General features: G+C 40.9%; 1 protein-coding gene across 1 annotated transcript in view; it reads right to left on the bottom strand.

The window, feature by feature from the left end:
* LOC102506116 (phospholipid-transporting ATPase IB) overlaps positions 1 to 14616 on the bottom strand; it is a 105382-nt gene that overhangs the window by 40450 nt on the left and 50316 nt on the right. Inside the window, exons 24-27 of the mRNA XM_032496424.1 lie at positions 11658 to 11722; positions 6980 to 7152; positions 3780 to 3963; positions 931 to 1041 (exon numbers count right to left, since the gene is read on the bottom strand). Of these exons, the coding sequence (XP_032352315.1) occupies positions 931 to 1041; positions 3780 to 3963; positions 6980 to 7152; positions 11658 to 11722 (533 nt within the window). The remainder of the gene's footprint in view (positions 1 to 930; positions 1042 to 3779; positions 3964 to 6979; positions 7153 to 11657; positions 11723 to 14616) is intronic.

Raw genomic sequence — 14616 nt, 5'->3', positions numbered from 1 at the left:
CTTACCTTTTAAATACATAAATAAGATGTATGCAAGCTCTATTGTACAGTAGAGGGAAATACAGCCATTATTCTGTAATAACGTTAATTGGAGTATGATGTGTACAAATGCTGAATCACGACGTTGTCCACCTGAAACTAACACTGTGAACCAACCATACCTCAGTAAAGACAAGAAGATTCACTCCCACATCCCATAGCCCTTATACACCGCACAGCAGAGAAAGCATGCATTTTCAGAAGCAATAAAAACATGACAAACTTCAGATTCCATAAAAAAATGCAGTTATGGAACCGTCATTTGGTCCATTTTCAGGAGGAGGCGGCCCCGCTGCCGGGCTCCGGCCGGAGGATGGGAGCCAGGGGCGAGCGGCACGGCCAGCTGCAGTGCCAGGGCCACGGCCCAGCCGCCCCAGACGGGGGCAGGAGAGCAGGCCCGGGTTTGTGTCATTTTACTTTCCTGGTGTGGAAACAATGGCAGTGAAAAGTTTCTTTTCCCACTTGCTTTAACCGCCAAAGCTCAGAACAGCCGAGACACAAAAGGCAGAGAAGGTGTCTGGAAGGACACGGCCCTTTCCTTCCCTCAGTGAGGTGTTAGGAAGCCTTCTGACGAGGTTTCCTGTCAGGAGAACAGTTAAAGAGCCCAGAGTCCTCCGGGTCCTTTAATTACCAAGAGCTGGCAGAGATGCACTACAGTTTCAAACAGGATATGTTTTTTTAATCACAGACTATGTCAATAAGTCATCATAATGTCATAACATTTTTGCTTAACATAACATTTTTTACTAAATCAATTATATGCAGGCAAAAACTTAAAGCAGGATTATATAATGCCACCTTAAGCAACATAAATATGAAAAAATACTGCACTATCAAGCTTTATGTCAAAGCCCTAGCTCCTCAAGGAAAGAAAGCCTATCTTCTTTCTTACCTCAATGATGTACAACACGACATTCTTGTAGAAACAGTACAATATGCATTTAGTCACTCGAAAATAATTCCAAGCTCCATGAACCAACAGCAGCTTCTCTAAGTAGCTAAACTAAAAGACAGAAATAATAGTAATGAAGTTCAAAGGAACCTACCACTTAGTGACAAAACCCACAAAATGTCCTTTTCCCAGAGTTTCACAGATCAGCAGTTCTTGCCATGGAGGATACCCGTTCCTGGACAATCTGACTCAGCTGTTCACTATAAAGGAATTTCTTAAAGCTTTGTAAGATTAACTTCTCTTATCACTAAAAAGAGTTAATCATCACTTTTCCTCCCCAGCAAATGCCGCTTGGATTTTCACTTGTCACACGCAAGGCTTTGAATTTAATCTGATCCACACCTGAGACCGGCTGGGACTTGGGACCTGGGACCTGGGACCTGGGACTCTGCTACAGTGCCTGCACCTGGACAAACATCTCCTCCAGCAACAGGATACAAGGAAACTATAAGGGACTAACAGTAACTGTGAATTATGAACAACAAGATACAAGGAAACCAAGAACCCAGCTGCCACTTTTGAGGTGTCAGGAGCAGAAGCAGGTACTGCTCACGGCCCCTGCACTCAGCCCCACCAGGGGGGCGGGCAGACCCTAAGCCGCCCCTGCGGCCCGACCCCCCGGACCCACACACCCTCACCCCACATAAGGGCCCAGCCCGCCCCCACTCAGGGAGCGAGCAAGGGCACCTGTTCCTTGCTCTCACTCCCTCCTGCTGCAGCGCGAGTCCCAGTAAAGCCTTGCCTGCATTTCTCTGTCCTCTTATCAACTTCTACTAAGGAGGCCAAGAATCCTGGTCACTAGCACACCTAGGACCTTAGTCATGAGAAAGGGTCAGAATTATTTAATGAGAGGAACCTCATACTGGAAGCAAGAACCTCAGTCACTGATTCTTCTATCTGATCAGGTACATGTAAGAAAGTCTCACAGAAATCAGTCCCCCGTTTCCCACAGTAAATATACAGAAAGGAAAATTAAAACGTGCAAGGAGGAGACGTGGGATTTCTGCAGCACTCCCGAGCTGCCTTACCCTCATCCACTTTGTCCTTCTCCACAGCACTTATCACCTTCAAACAAAGGACAGGCTTCATCTACTACTGTAATTACTGGTTTTTTTCTGTCTCCTACAACAGAAACTATGAGAGCAGGGCTCACTGTTTACTCTGTGCTCTGAGGAATCCCAGACACCCAGGAAGGTGCCTAAGGTGTGGGGGGCACTCGATAAGCGTGTTTTGAATATTCAAGAGAGTTATTCCACAAAATGAGGCAACTCAGTAATTGAGTGACTACGAAAATTAAACATCAACCTCAGAATGGCATAAGTTGGTACAGATGGAAAAAAAATACTTAGCCTTTCAAAAAAGAATGCTTAAGAGTTTGGAACATGAGGGTCAGGATGGGAAGGGAGATGCAGAGTCATAAAATGCGTGGCTACTATGAAATCAGTGAATTCAAGAAGGATGGGTTTTGCTTTCACCGAGAACTTGATACTACACAAGTCATTACAGACAACATTCCTAGTGCCTCAAATTTTCGCTTTGTGATGATTTATTTGCAGGGAGAAAAAAAAAGAAATTCTAAGTGAAGGCTGTATTTCTTGGGATGACTTAAAAATATTAAGACATTTGGGGAGGGGAAAGCAAAGAAGTCACTCTTTTCAGAGAATAAAAGGATCCAGGCGGTGAGCAGAACGACGCGTAGACCCAGGGTGGACCCTAGGCTGTAGCCTATGAGAGGGCGGGGGCAGGCCGGGCGGAAATGGGGGGCTGTCCACTACGGCCCTGGGGCCAAGCCTCACTCTGGGAGAGGCTGAAACGGCCCATGCTCTGGCGGAATACCCTCTCCCTAGCTCCAGTCAGAGCTGCTCTCAGGTAAAAGCACAATGGGAAGAAAACTGATGTGTTATCATTAACCTGAAATAACGTTTTCACAGGGGCCAAAGCAAGAATCAATGGCACAAGAGACTTGAAAGACACGGAGAGATTTTAAACGCCTATTACCAAGTGAAAGAAGCCAGTTCAGAAAGGCGACGATGTTCTGCGTGATTCCAACAATACGACATGATGGGAAAGGCAAAAACGATGGAAATGGAAGAGATCAGTGGTTTCCAAGGGTTGGGGCGAAGGGAGGGATGAGCAGAGGGGCACAGAGGATTCTGAGGGCCGTGAAACTGCTCTGTGTGGCACTGCAGTGGTGGACACAAGTCACCGCACCCTCGTCCAGACCCACCAAGAGTCAGTCCTACTGTAAACTATGATGCTGATGTGGCAGTGCAGGTCCGCCCATTACCAGGGGTGTACTGCTCTGGGGAGGACGCTGACAACAGGGCAGTCTGAGCGTGTGTGCCGGACGGGGGTACCCAGGACATATCTGTACTGCTGTGAAGCTAAAACTGCCCTAAAAAACAATTTCTATTTTCTTAAAATGCCTGCCAAGAGCCAGTGCCTCCTTAAAAAGGGGGGGTGGGGGGCACAGGGAGATTTTAAGTCTTCTCCTGGAGACATGAGAAAGCAAAGTGCACAGTGCGGACTGCAGACTGCAGAGACTGGGGTTTAGAGGCTGAATTAGCAGAGCTACCGATTCTGAGCGGCGGCAGCTTTGCCAGCTCCACAGCTGGCAGGGGGAAGCCTCCACTGCTGCAGATGCCTAGGGACACAATGAAAGAGAAGCCCACACGTGCTGGTGGCTTCTAACAGAAAGCAGCTTGGAAAGTAGGGTAGGCCTCAGGGGTGGACGCAAGGTCTTCAACACTCCACGCCAGCCGGCCACCCCGGCCACCCCGGCCGCGGACCTGTGCGATGGCGTAGTCCGAGTTGTTGGTGGCCAGCATGCCCTCGTTTCCGCTGATCCCCACCCCAACGTGGGCCGTCTGGATCATCCCGACGTCATTGGCCCCGTCCCCGATGGCCAGGGTGACGGCCCTTACATGCTTCTTAACCAAGTCCACTATTTCAGCCTTCTGGAGGGGAGATAATCTGAAAAAGAGGACAGAAACAACCACTTTTAAGCATTTTGTTTGGGTTCATGTTACTTCGCCCTGTTCTAGGAGGCTTTACATAGGAGTCCACAGTAATCTACATACAGCCACACGTAAGTGACCGTTCCTGGTAAACTTCCCAATTCATTAATTCAGCTTTTTACATACATATGAAAGTTCCCACCTACCCCCACCAAAAACAAAAAGAAAAGCACACACACACACACACACACACACACAAATCCCCAAACAATCAAAAAACACAAAACCACAGAGTAGCTGCTTTAACATCCCCAAAGAAATACACACTCCTGGCTGCCCAGTTTGCACGGAGATGCACAGCTCCGTTTTCCACTCTCCCCTCCAGCACCTGCTGCCTCACTCTGGGCGGCTGTGTTAACTTACATCTACATACACGAGAGGAAGAAGTGAAGGGCTACCATTTCTGAGACTGCATGAAGGCATTTACCCAAAGAGAGGAATGTAGAGGAGCCTTTGAAAATCAAACCACCCTCAAGTAAGCTTGAAAATACAAGGAGATAGAAAAACAAGAAGGTATCAGTCAGGAGAGCTGAGGTTATGCTGTGGTAACAACAAACCAAAGCTACGTGACTTAACAAAGGTTGGTTCTTTCTCATGTTATGTGTCCAGTGCAGACTAGGACACATCATTGATACTTTTTTTTTCCCTGAGACAAGCTACAAAAGCAAATTTAATATGCCTAAAAAATTTCAGGATAGCAGACCCTGTCTACCCAGAAAATATTTACAAATATACCAAAGGAGGAGAAGCAAAACTTCCTCTCTTCTGCATCACTCATTTATTCTTCACTCAGTAAGTCAGACACACACTTCTATCAAAAATGAAAAGGGCACACAAAGATTTTATTTTCTTCACTTATCAATCTCTTCCCACAAAACAGCTCCTAAAAAACTAATTTAAACTTAACCTTTTCAAACTTCAGGTGAGATTATTAAAAATTGAGGAGATAGAGGTTTCTTTGATTAGAATATGCTCTAAATTTTAAGCCTGAAACATAGTTGGAAAGAACGTTTGCTTCATAATGAATAAAATATAATGAGTTGTAGATAGAATATGAAAAGCTTTGAAGTAGAAGATATTAGGAACCATTTGTAAGTCTAGTTCCATCAAGAGATACTGGTCCTTTTACTGGAATACCTGCAACGTCAGTAACTTCACCATTTAGTGTGATGATTACTTTCATATTTAGACTCATAAATGCAGAGGGGAAAAAACTAACTCAATGTAATTAATCTCAAGTCTGATTCTTTATACTTTCAAATCTTAATCCATCCTTGCGGCAGCCAAGTTCTCCAGATATCAGGGACCAACCCAATAAGCCTTCTCTGCCCCTGGCTATACACCCTCAAGTCTCCAGTCACTGATCCGCGTGGTTCTGTGCCCTTTACAAAGGTCCCAGTCAGTTTTCGACCAGCACTGAATGATCACTATTCTGATTCTGGATGCCCACCCATATATGAAAAGAAAGCCTAAAATAGTATTATTCTTTTAACAACTGTTAGTTGAATTTAAATCAATCAAACATTTTAAGTCACGTTTGCATGTGTGAGCATTAAGCCAAGCGTCCCTAATCCTGGAGTTGTATGACTATACCCAATTGACGCTCTTCACGTTCAAGTCTGGCAAAGTTCACCTTGTCATTCTATTGGCTGAAACAACATAGAAGTTCCACAAAATCTGAAGTAAGGGGAGAAGTCCACTTGGGATAGGAAAAAAAAGTCACTATGCTATGTTTTTAAAAGCATGGATGTAATAAGAAAACATAATCCTAAAACACAGTAGAAATTCAAAACAGACATCAAATAGCTAATTTCTACTCTTTTCGACTGAATAGACGTTATTATTTTCCAAAAAAAAGAATAGGATTTCATATGTCAGTTACAACCAGAAGCCAGTTCTCACTGTGGTTTTTAATCTATGACATGCAACCAAATGCCCAAGTGAACAATGATTTAGCAAGAGCGTGTAATAGATCCAACCTATGAAACAAGTGCTTCAGACACCTTTGAACTGATGGAAGTATTTGTGGTACTGTGGCCACCTGTTATCATGAACTAAGACTATACAGAGATAAGTAAGCCTTTGACTGATTGGAATAATTTTATGGTTTTTCCATGGGCACAAACTATTCACTTCCTTATCAATAATCGGAGCTAGGAATGAGAAAATGTTTTCTGTCTGAAATTTGTAAAATACATTTTATGGCACAGAAGTTTTCTTGAATACATAAAAAAGTTTCTTGTTATGTTTATCCTTCGAATTTGCTGAGTAAGCTACTTAAAGGTAACTTCATATTCATTACTTACCATTTATTCAACAAATATTTGTGTACTTACCAAGAACTAGGTGTAATTCTTGATGCTGGTGATAGAGCAGAAAATAAAACACACAAACATTCCTGCCCTCATGAAGTCTACATTCCAGTGGTGAGAAGTGCGAAGCAGAGTGGCCCTCTTTGATTGAGGGAGCATGTCCATCATAATTATGACTAACATGCTTTAATAATTGGCCCATTTAATATTTTATTGAGGAACAAGGAACAACTGTATACTCTTATTATTTTCTCATCTCCAGCCATCTTTGTTGTAGATGAAGTGCTTTTTTAAAAAAAAAAATGTTTTTACTTGCACTCCTTACTCAGAACTTCATTTTCCTCCAGGTGTCAGTGAAGTTTTTTAAATTTGCCCCTCACTATAAATAAACTGAGGGCCTTTGTTCTAAACCGAAGGACTTCTTTCATTTGGCCAATACATCGATATACGATGTACCACTGAAAAATGATAAACTGCTTTTGAGTGAATCATAAACCTGACAATTAGAGTTAAATTCAGACCTTTCGTTTCAATTTGAGCATGTATTTTCCCAGTAAGGAACTTTGTCTCTGCAAAACTTGTATGTTTGTATCTATATTTTCTTTACATAAACAGGATCGAATACGGCAGGAGAAAACGCAACAGTGAATACACTCTTACCGACAACATAGCACTGCCCTGCACGAGAGCGCCAGGCTGAGGAAGTTCTTCTTGACTTCTGAGCGGAGGGCGTGCTTCAATGTTTTACCATCGATGATTAGGGCCAGGTCATTTTCTTTACCTAACAAGGTTCCAAGATCCTGGCAGCTCTGGTTAATCACTTCTTGTGTTGCCTAAAAGGGCAACAAAGGGGTGAGGGCAGGGAATCACTTTATTTTTATCATTTTAAATAGAAAGGGAAAGACTTTTGAGTCAAGGTGGTAGACTGAGGCATACATTTACCTCCTCCCCTTTGAAAATCTCAGTGAGATGAAATTTGAAAGTACATAAATAACATGAAAAGATGCTTGACATCATCAGTCATGAGGTATCAAATCAAAACCACAAGGAGACACCACTTCGCATCCACAAGCACGACTAGATTAAGAAGGCAGATAATAACAAGTGTGGACGAGCTTCTGCAGGAAGCAGAACTCATACACTGCTGGCAAGAATGTGAAACGGTGCAGCCACTTTGGAGGACAGCCTGGCAGCTCCTCAATTAAACGTAGAGTTTTTGGATGACCCGGCAGTTCCACGCACTACCGTACGTACACTCCAAGATATGAAAACATACGTCTGCGCAAAAACTTGTACCTCAATGTTTACACCAGTGTTATTCATAATTGCCCAAGGTGGAAACAAGCTGATGAGTGGATAAATAAAACACAGTAAATCTATACAATGAAACATTCTTTAGCTATTAAAAAAACTATGAAGTACGAATGCAGGGTACAACATGGGTGAACCTTGAAAACATCATGGCAAATAAAAGAAGCCAATCACTGAAGACTGCATGTTATACAATTTGATTAGCATGAAAGTCCACAATGGGCAAGTCCATGGAAACAGAAAGTACATTAGTGCTGTTTAGGGTTGGGGGAAGGAGGGTGAGGGAGATGACAGCTAAGGGGTACAAAGTTTCTTTCAGAGATGATGAAAATGTTCTGAAACTGATTCTGGTGATGGCTGTGTGTGTCTGTAAATATATTAAAATCAATTGAATGACATACTTTAAACAGATGAATTTTATGCTGCGTAAATTATATCCCAATGAAGCTGCTTTTGGAAAAGTCTCAGAAAGTACGAGTGGATCCTTACCCAATTATATTGTAATTCCTAAGCAGCCACTAGAATAATGTAGAGCATTTGGCTAAATGGATTCAAATGGAATTCTAAAAAATATTCAAATAACCCTTTCCTCCTCTAAAAAAAGGTGGGGTAGGGAGGGAAGAAAAGAGTAACAAAAACAGAGCAGACAAGAAAAAAATTACAGGCCAACATCACTGATGAACATAGGTGCAAAAACCCTCAACAAAATATTAGCAAGCCGAATTCAACATTGAAAGGACCATCTGATCCAGCAATTCAACTTCTAGGTATATATCCAAAAGAATTAAAGTCAGGATCCTGAAGAGGTATCTGCACTCCCACATCCATAGCAACACTGTAGCCAAGATAACAGAAACAACCTAAATCCTAAATGTTATTTGACGGATGAATAAAGAAAATGTGATATATTTTATATATATATATATATATACATATAGTTATACAGATAAAGACATATAGAGACACACACACACACACACACACACACACACACACACGATGGACTACTACTCACCCTTAAAAAAGAAGGAAATGACCCTGTGACATGCTGCAACACGAATGAACCCAGAGGCCGCTGTGCTAAGCAAAATAAGCCAGTCACAGAATGGCAAGCAGTGCACGACCCCATCTGTATAAAGCGTCTAGAATAGTCAAGCTCATAGAAGCAGGGAGAGAAATGACAGTTACACAGTCTTGGGGGGAGAGGAAACTGAGGAGCTGCTGAACAGGTACAAAGTTTCAGTTACACAAGATAAGCAAGTTCTAGAGCTCTGAGTACAAAACAGTGACTATACTTAACCGCACTGTATTGTATGTGGAAAGATTTGTTAAGAGGGTAAATCACAAGTTAAGTGTTCTTACTATTAAGGGGGGGAGGCACGAGGAAACTTTTGGAGGTGTTGGATATGTTTACTACCTTGATTGTGAAGATGGTTTCATGTGTGTGTACATATGTTCAAGCCCGTCAAGTTGCATACATTAAACATGTGCAGTTTTTTGTAAAACTTTACTAAATTTAAGATTATATATGCATATATATATTATATGTATATGCTCGGCCTCTACACTAGGAACTGCAATAACACTTTCAGTACTGTTCATTCTGCTCAAAAACTTGAATACTGTCCATTGTACAAACTGAAATTATAAGCTGAAGGTGAAAAGTTAGCCTATGGCACTTGGATTTCAGCAATGATATGTGAAGAACTTGGATTTGCCACTACCATTCTCATAGAGAAAAAAGCTGAACACACTGAAAATCAACTCTTTTTGGACCCATCAAGGAACTGAGGAGCAGAAGCTGGAGCCATAAACTAGGAGGAACACTTAAATGGTGATTTTGAGGAATTGGTGAAGGCTGAGTGTGGACTGGCACAAAAGTGAGAAATTCCCTAGGTTGCAATCTTGGGGGTGGCCCTCTCATTTTTGTGGATTTACCTCTAGGAACCTCACCAGGTTCTCACAGTGAAAAGCCAAAAAAAAAAAAAAAAAAAATCCCCTCATGGCTCAGCAGGAGGAGAGGAAAAGTGACCCTTCTGAACTATGTCCAGAGCATCTGCATCACAAAAGCCTAGTCTCTGAGGTTAGAGCCTTTATCAGAGCCTTGTCCCACCTAGAAGGAAGGGCACTCACTCAACTCCAGCTTCCTCTAGCTCCCTGTGTCACCTAAGGGGGGGAGAGAAAGTTCTAAGAAACACTTATGAAGACACAGGGGCACAGGTTCAGTTTAAGACTGAGGTTTATCATAAGACTATGAAGCACTTCCCCTCCCACATACCTCACCACCACGCCCAGAGCTCCAGGACAATCTCTGCGTTGCAGATGAAAGAACTGCAAGGCCCGTGCCCTGTTTAAGGGAGAGCTCTCAGGGAAGCCCAAAGACCACGAGGGAGGAAAAAACAAGGTCACTGCAAGAATTTGGAACCTCTGATGCCTACAGCTACAGCAAAAATCAAATACAATTCACCTCCTTTAGTTATATTAGCATAAAATTTCACATTAACGGCCTTTTACCTCAGTTCTTTTTACCAGATACACTGCGTCAAGCTTCCAACAAAAATTTACAAGACACGCTAAAAGACAAGAAAAAGTACCTCTGAAGAGCCAAAGCAAGCATCACATCAGACTCAAAGATGTCACAGATTTTGGAAGTTATCAGTGAATTTAAAACATTTTAAAGATTTTAATGGAAAAATTAGACACATAAAAGACCTGATGAGCAATATATGCAGACTGATGGAGATACTTAAGAAAGGATAAGAAGAAAATGCTAAAAGTAAAAAACACTGTAGCAGAATTGAAGAATGCCTTTTGTGGGTTCAACAGTAGACTGGACACAGCTGAGGAAAGAATTAATGAGCCTGGAGACATGTCAACAGAAACTTCCCAAACTGAAATACAAAGAGAAAAAGGAAAGAAAAGAAAAAACCCAGAACAGAATATTCAAGAACTCTGGGACAGTTTAAAAGGTCTAACATACAAGTAATCACAATACTAGAAGGAGAAGGAATAGAGAACAGAACAGAAGGAAAAGTCTAATGACTGAGAATCTTCCAAAATTAATGGCAGACACAAAAGCACAGACCTAGGAAGCTCAGAAAACACCAAGTAGGATAAATGCCAAAAATCGACACCTAGGCATATCATATTCAAACTGTATAAAACCAAAAACAAAGAGAAAATCTTGCAAGGATCCAGAGGGCTGGGGGGAAACACCTTATCTGCAGAGGAAGAAAGATAAGGAACAGCAGACTTCTAATCAGAAACCTTCCAGCCAAGAAGAGAGTGAAGTAATTAAAGTATTGAAAGAACAAGAAATACCAACCTAGAATTCTATATCCAGTGAAATCATCCTTCAGATGTGAAAGAGAAATAAAGGCTTTCTCAGACAAGTAAAAACTGAGGAAATTCACCACCTGCAGACTTGCTCTATAAGAAATTATTTTTTAAGTTTTTAAGAATAATGATGTATGTCAGAAACTCAGATCTAGATTTAAAGAAAAGGAAGAGTGTCAGAAAAGGAATAAGTAAAATCTAAAATTCTTTTAAAAGGAGTCTAAGAAAATTACATAGTAAAAAAATACTTAACAGAAAATAAATACTACCATTTAACTTTTAAGGGCAAGGATATTCAATATGGGATTCCAAATTCCCTTTCATTTTTGCAATGTGAATGTCATCTGACTTCTCAAACTTTTGATAAAGATGGCTATATAGACAGATTTTTTTTCTCCTTTTTTTCCATTTTTCAAATCAAGGATCTAGTCCCGAATTCGGTATGACACCAGCAGGGTTATAAAGGACCAGCCTCAGAGTGGGGAGTAAGAGGGAACCAGAGGTGACAACAGAACTGAAAACCAATTGAATTTTCTGATTCTTGGGAAAGAATCTTGGGGGAAACCTAGACTTTCCAAAGGACTTGAGTGGGAGTTAAAGGCAATCTTACGTAGATTTTAAGGAGGTGGGTAACCCTCAAGTAACAAGTCGGTTACATTCAAATTAAATGTAATTTAAAAACATCACTTACCTCTAATGAATCTGTATTCAATTGAATACGAGGCATTTGACCTGATAACAGTTTACAGGAATATGCTACAAAGAGAGAAATAAAGATGTCACATATTTGAAGACTCAATGCCTTCCATGAGCTCATTTTTTTAAAAATCTATTTATATTCTTCCTTTGTCATACTCAGCCTCGCAACTATTTCAGAGCCTAGTAGCTCATCACAAAAGCAAGAGGTTGAAGAGAGAAAAGGAATCAAAAAGTTAGTTCATCTAAGTCTTAATAGGCAACTTAAATAGAAATGGTCGGGAAGGTGCGTAAAACTAACGGCTACATCTGTACGTTTAAATGTTGGTGGACTTTTAGTTGTATCTTTTTATGACATGAGCTCCAGTTCACACTTTATAATAATTCCAAGTCCTTGAGGAAGCCAAGTTCTGGTGCATCAAATCACTGTATCAACAGTATTATACCTACTATACTAACATCATCCAAGGTGCAACTAAAATAAATATATATATGCAGTTCTTGTACATCTCAGGAAGCATTTTCCAATTTGAAAATTTTAAGTCATTATCACTCTTGAAATTAGACTGAGAAATAAGAATATATATACAGGATTAACTTAAGTGGGCCCAAATACAAACTGCACCTAGAAAAATGAAACTCTCTCTAAGACAGATGAACCTTTACCTTAAGGCTTGAGTCTTTATAAGAATAGACATTTTAAAGCTTTGTGAAGCCGAGGAAACATCCAGACAGACAGTTCAATAACTGGTCACTTTCTTTTCCTCCCAGAGGACCAAAAGGGGCCTCATTTGAAAGCTATTGGGTAAGTGAAGGAAACCAGCCCAGCTGCGGGAAACACTGGGCGGCTCTGCACGTGGAGGGAGTCAGGACAGAGCTTGTCTCCCACCTTACGGGTTCAGGTTTGTCTCTGAGGACTAACGCTCACCCTGAGGATGTGCATGTGTGCGCTCAGCTCTGCAGCTGTCCGTGCACCCTCCCCCTGTCCAGACAACGACCTCATGCTCTCTCCTGTCCCAGCAAATCTTCAACAGAGCCTCCCCAGCCTCCCTCTCAGCAAAATGAAAGTGTCGGCCCCTTGTTCAAAACAAAAAAATGCAGGAGGGAATGTCATCACAGATACTAAAATATAAAGGTTTTCTTTAAAAATATTTTATACTTATAAAACATAACAGGTAGATGGTGAAATACAACATAAGCTTACAAATTGCAAAAAATTATATTTTTGGTGCCATAATTTTATATAAAACAAAAAAATAATATTTCACTAGTGTGAAATATTGATTGATCATGATTTTTCTGCCTAAATTTTCTGTAAATTCACTTATTAAATCATCAGAATTTACTTTTAACAACTTTATTTTCAAACAGTATAACTGAAAACAGTGTTAGTGGCTCTTGACAAATGAAAGATTGTGAGTCATTTTTTATTTTGGAACAGGATCTTTCTGCTGATAAAACTACTACTAGAGCTATTAAGAGTGTTTTATGGACTATAAGAACTCTGATAAATTTCTGATAAATTATTTTGAAAATTAAATTTTTATACATTTATAACTGATGTTTCCTATGGAACAAATTTTCTAAAACGCTTTAACTCTTCATACAAATCAATTTCATGTAAGTTGGAATTTAAATATAAATTTATACAATATCATTTTAATGTTCCCTTTGAAATTTCCTAAAACTTACAGCTGTCATACAAATTAACAAAAGTAGCTTCATGATTTGTATGTAATTCAAGATGCCTATTTATGTATGTATTCTATTGTAGTCTGTTCAATTACAAGGAGAAAATAATTTTTAAATGGTTTTCATTAATTATTGGTTTATCTAATGCTTCTTATGAATTCCACAGAATACAATGATCTTTAAATTAAATTTCTAGTTCAAAGCCTGTAGGTATCTGCTTTGCATTGTTGCACTGATTTTTCAAAACCAGAGATTCTAAACTTTTCAAAGAATTCTAATAACTTCTTGACATGTTTTATTGTAATGTCCATGTGTCCACTTATATTTTGTAATAGGTTACGGACGAAGTTAACTGCCTGAATGCCGGCAGCTCCTGTCCCAGAGATCAGGGTGGAGAGTGAGTAACTGTGCAGGTGCTCAGGGACAGAAACCAGACACCGACGGGCAGCCAGCCTCCCCCACGGGTCCTGGTGCTGCCCCGTGAGGGGCCTTCCTCTCTCCCTGAGCCACCGCTGCTTCTGCTGGCTGCACCTGAACAAAGGGCAAAAAGTCTCCATGTATGACCAAGAAAATGCAAATCGAATCAGTGTGCAAATTCTGAGTGCTTACTCGTATCCAGCATTATATTGGGGGCAAAGGAAGATTGACAAGAAATACGTGATAAACCTCTTAAAACCTAAGGAAATAAAGCTGACTCAGAAGAGAGCAAACCACATACATATTCACTGGTAAGCCAAACGTAATAGTACGCATGCTACTGAGGTCAAGAGGCGGCAGATAAATGTTAAATCATTTTATCAGAAAACTCTGCGGTTCTGCATCTGCAGATACAACCCACCCCAGATCATGTCGTCCTGTGATATTTACTATCGAAAAAATATCCAAGTATAAATGGACCCACGCAGTTCGAATCATGTTGTTCAAGGGTCAGCCAGAGTCCCTCCCCCAGTTCCCCATCACATTCTGGTACAGGTCACCATCATCTTGTCTAGATTCCCACAAAGGCTTCCTGAGTGATCACCTGGCTTCCATGTAGTCTGGTTTCACACAATAGCCAATGGGCATTTTTGCAACATAAATTACATATTACTCTCCTGCTCGAAACCCTACACATTTCTTACTGTGGCCTAACAAGCTCTCATCTCCTCTTTGCTCTGCTCTGCCCCCTGTACTCCAACCACACTGGCCTTTCTATCGTCCTCAAACATGACACGCACATTCCCACACCAGGACCATTGTGCTCACCATTTTCTTTGTCCAGA

This window comes from Camelus ferus, chromosome 14 (genome assembly GCF_009834535.1).
Source record: "Camelus ferus isolate YT-003-E chromosome 14, BCGSAC_Cfer_1.0, whole genome shotgun sequence".
Classification (NCBI taxonomy): domain Eukaryota; kingdom Metazoa; phylum Chordata; class Mammalia; order Artiodactyla; family Camelidae; genus Camelus; species Camelus ferus.
Note: the sequence above shows the minus strand (reverse complement) of the source record. Positions and strands in the feature narration are given on the sequence as shown.